Raw genomic sequence first — 4,056 nt, forward strand, 5'->3', positions numbered from 1 at the left:
GTTATGGGAGGGGGGGAAAAAAGGCTTATAATTCTTTTTTTTTACAATTAGGAATTATAAGAATCAAATGCACAGTGCACTAAAATTAATTTGTGTTTACAATCCCATGGTTCATATACTGAAGCCAACCAGTTTTTAATGGCGACAATAATTCATGTTAGTTTTTTTTTAATCAATTCTGATTATATTTTAGTTCCCATCAAATTCTTCAATCCAAGTTGGAAGAAGAAAGTCACTTGAGCTAGCGATTATTATGACAAACCTCTTATCAGGCGTAGCTCTGCCTATAAAAGAAGCCTCATATGTTAGATACCATATCCTGCACTCCTTCATATTCATAGCCTTCTAACTTCGCTCATGGCGTTTCGAATCATCATGTGTTTCTACTTGTTCCTTCTTTCTCCTTTCCTTTCTTCTTCTCTCAACCCCCCATTATGCAATTCTCATGATTCCATTGCACTTCTTCATTTTAAAAACTCTCTCTCTCTTGATCATTCTGCTTCAATGGAGTGTGATGAGTTTAAGAACACATCTTACCCAAAGACAGCTTTGTGGGGAAATGATTCAAACTGTTGCTTGTGGGATGGGATCACGTGTGACTCCATGTCTGGTCATGTGATTGGCCTTGATCTTAGTTGTAGTTGGCTCCAAGGTCACCTCCATCCTAACAGTAGCCTCTTCGAACTTTCTTATCTCCAAGCACTCAACTTGGCTCACAACAATTTTAATGGGTCTTTAATATCATCTCATTTTGGTGGTCTTTCCACTCTCATGCAACTAAACTTAAGTGCTTCTGTTTTTGCTGGTGAAATTTCTCCTAAAATTGCAGAATTGTCCAAGTTGGTCTCTCTTGATTTGTCTAGGAATGGATTTTTCTCATATGATGGATGGTTAAGACTTGAACTGTCCACTTGGGAGAAGCTTGTTCTAAACATGACTGATCTAAGAGAACTTGTTTTAGATGACATAGATGTGTCTTCCATTGCATCAAGCTCCTTGTCTTTGAAGTCGCTTAACATTTTGAGTCTTGAAGGTTGCAGATTTGATGGGCCTATTCCTGCAAGTTTTGGGAACCTCACTCACTTAATTGATTTGAACCTTGCAAAAAACAATTTTAGTGGTAAGCTTTCATTTCTTTCAAATCTTCAAAGTCTCACTTCATTGGACCTCAGTGACAATTATTTTAGTGGTCTCTTACCGAATTCCATAAGCCATTTGAAGTCTCTTGATTTTTTGGGTCTTCGGGGTAACCAATTTCATGGGCCTATTCCTGTAAGTTTTGAGAACCTCACTCAATTAACTTATTTGGACCTTGAATTTAACAGTCTTAGTGGTGAGCTCTCATTTCTTCCAAATATGTCAAGTCTCACTTTATTGGACCTCAGTGGCAATTATTTTAGTGGTTTGTTACCAGATGTGTTTGTAAATCTTTCAAATTTGAACATTCTTGATTTCTCTGATAACAAGCTACAAGGTAATTTTCCGGAGTCAATATTTACACTCATAAATCTTTCTCATTTGATACTATCATCAAATAACTTGAGTGGCTCTGTTAATTTTTGCCAATTTTCCAAGCTTCAAAATCTAAAATATCTTGAACTTTCAAGCAACAAGTTTCTCTCACTTACCTCTGATAATAATCTTAACTACACCATTCCCAATCTTTCGAGCTTATATTTAGATTCTTGTCATATCACTATCTTTCCAAAATTCATAGGCCTTCCAAATTTGCAGAGGTTAAATCTTGATGATAATAAGTTGCAAGGTCTTCCTGAGTCGATTTTTGGTTCCCTAAATCTTTCCTATCTAACTGTGTCATCAAATAATTTGAGAGGCCCTATTAGTCTTCATCAATTCTCAAAGCTCCAAAATCTACAATCTCTTGATCTTTCGAACAACAAGTTTCTCTCACTTAGCTCTAGTAATGATGTTCACTATACCATTCCCTATCTTATAGAGTTGGATCTATCCTCTTGCAACATCAATGACTTTCCTAAACTATTAGGAAACCTTGAAAATTTGAAGTATTTATATCTTTCCAATAACAAAATTCATGGAGATATTCCCCAATGGTTCAATAATGTGGGGAATGGTTCTTTGTATGCTTTGGATCTCTCTCATAACAACTTGACATCAGTTGAACATCTTTCAATGAGAAACTTAATGTGTCTTGATCTCAGCTTCAACTTGTTGCAAGGCAACCTCCCAATTCCATCCTTTGGTGCTTATTTCCTTTCATTGTCCAACAACAAATTCAGTGGGCACATTTCTTCCTCATTTTGCAATGCAAGCTCACTTGAGATACTCAACTTATCTCACAACAACTTGTCAGGCCACATTCCAAAGTGCCTTGTTGCTTTCCCAAATCTTACGAGTTTAGATCTACAGATGAATAATTTTGTCGGATCTATACCAGATAATTTTTCTAGGAGCAATTCTTTGGAGTCTTTGCATTTGAACAACAATCAATTTGAGGGACAGTTGCCTTTGTCTTTGACCCATTGCAAGCAATTACAAATTTTAGATGTGGGAGCAAACAAGATCAATGACAAATTTCCTAGTTGGCTTGAAGGCTTATTAGAGCTACAGGTACTCATTTTAAGAGATAATGAGTTCTATGATGCCATTCATAGTTCCAACACCAAACATCCTTTTCCCATGTTAAGAATTTTTGACGTTTCCAACAACCGTTTTAGAGGATCTTTGCCAACAACATACATCAAGGAATTTAAAGGAATGATGAATGTTGACTTTGTTTCAGGCACACCAAATTACTTGGAAAGCAAGTATGCTGCTTATCAAGAATCAGTGATGGTCACATTGAAAGGTGTTGATTTGGAGTTGGTAAAGATCATAACTACATTCACATCAATTGATTTGTCAAAAAACATGTTTGATGGAGAGATTCCACATGTTATCGGTGAGCTGCATTCACTTAAGGGGCTTAATCTCTCCCATAATAAAATCACTGGTCCTATTCCTCAATCCATTGCAAACTTGACAAACCTAGAATCATTGGATTTATCATCAAACTTGCTTAAAGGTGAGATTCCTCTTTCACTAGTAGATCTTAACTTTCTTGAAGTTTTGAATCTTTCACAAAATCAGCTTGTTGGAGAAATACCAAGAGGTAAGCAGTTTGATACATTTTCACAAGATTCTTTTGAGGGAAATTTAGGACTGTGTGGATTTCAATTGTCAAAAGCATGTAATCATGATGAAGGGAAATTGCCACAACCAACTTTATCAAGTAATGACAAATTTGGATTTGGTTGGAAACCAGTGGCTTTGGGATATGGATGTGGGATGGTGTTTGGAATGTTCATGGGTCAAGTTTTTTTCTTAATTGGAAAACCTGAAGGGCTTATCAGAATTTTTCAAGCTAGGCCTAAGAAACAAGCAAAAAGGACAAGGAAAAGAGCCCATCAGAATCAAAGAAGAGTGAATTAGGCACAAAATGTGGCTTCATGTGATATATTGTGTCATCTTTTTTCCCCCATGTTTCCACTATGGTTATTATTGCATGTTTCTTAAATATCTTGTTAGTGATTGGGATGTAATTTATTGTATATTTTAATGCAAGTTATTGTCTTTCCCTTTTTTCTTAATAAATTTCAAGTGATTTGCCTTCATTTGTATGCTATGTACTATTCGATCATCATGTGAATAAAATTTTCCACATATTAGCAACTTTTTTTCCTTTTTGGTACAGACATGTCATCAACTTATGCTATTTGAATTAGTTATCAACCATTCAACCTTTCTCGTTTAATTAATGATTTAAAGAAACTTTTAGTTTGTTCTTTCTTTAATTTAAAGTTCTATTAAAGGATTTTAGGATTTTATAAATATGTGAAAATAACTTTCTACTTCGAGACTTTATGATCGATAGATGATTGTTCAGAATAATACTCCAAGCAGGAATTTAAAATAAGCAAAATGATTTTATTTCAAATTTTAAACTATTAAAAAAAATTTCTTGTTTTTGCCAAACTCTTAAAACTGAAAATATGAAAATGCAAAACACAAGCCTCAATTGCTTTATTACTTAACAGT

The 4,056-nt window shown here is 34.8% G+C and overlaps 1 protein-coding gene across 1 annotated transcript; it reads left to right on the forward strand.

Annotated features, from left to right (window-relative positions):
* Nucleotides 1–357: 357 nt before the first annotated feature.
* LOC114755574 (receptor-like protein 34) lies at nucleotides 358–3,450 on the forward strand. Its single transcript, XM_028944463.1, has one exon. It carries the CDS (start codon nucleotides 358–360, stop codon nucleotides 3,448–3,450), a length of 3,093 nt encoding a protein of 1,030 aa, XP_028800296.1.
* The last annotated feature ends 606 nt before the right edge of the window (nucleotides 3,451–4,056 follow it).

This window comes from Neltuma alba, unplaced genomic scaffold, assembly GCF_004799145.2.
Source record: "Neltuma alba isolate B1F8T4 unplaced genomic scaffold, ASM479914v2 tig00010294_pilon, whole genome shotgun sequence".
In the NCBI taxonomy this organism is placed as follows: domain Eukaryota; kingdom Viridiplantae; phylum Streptophyta; class Magnoliopsida; order Fabales; family Fabaceae; genus Neltuma; species Neltuma alba.

What these genes read in the sequence shown, in the direction of transcription:
- LOC114755574 (XM_028944463.1), top strand. Translation starts at nt 358, where the DNA reads ATGGCGTTTCGAATCATCATGTGTTTCTACTTGTTCCTTCTTTCTCCT.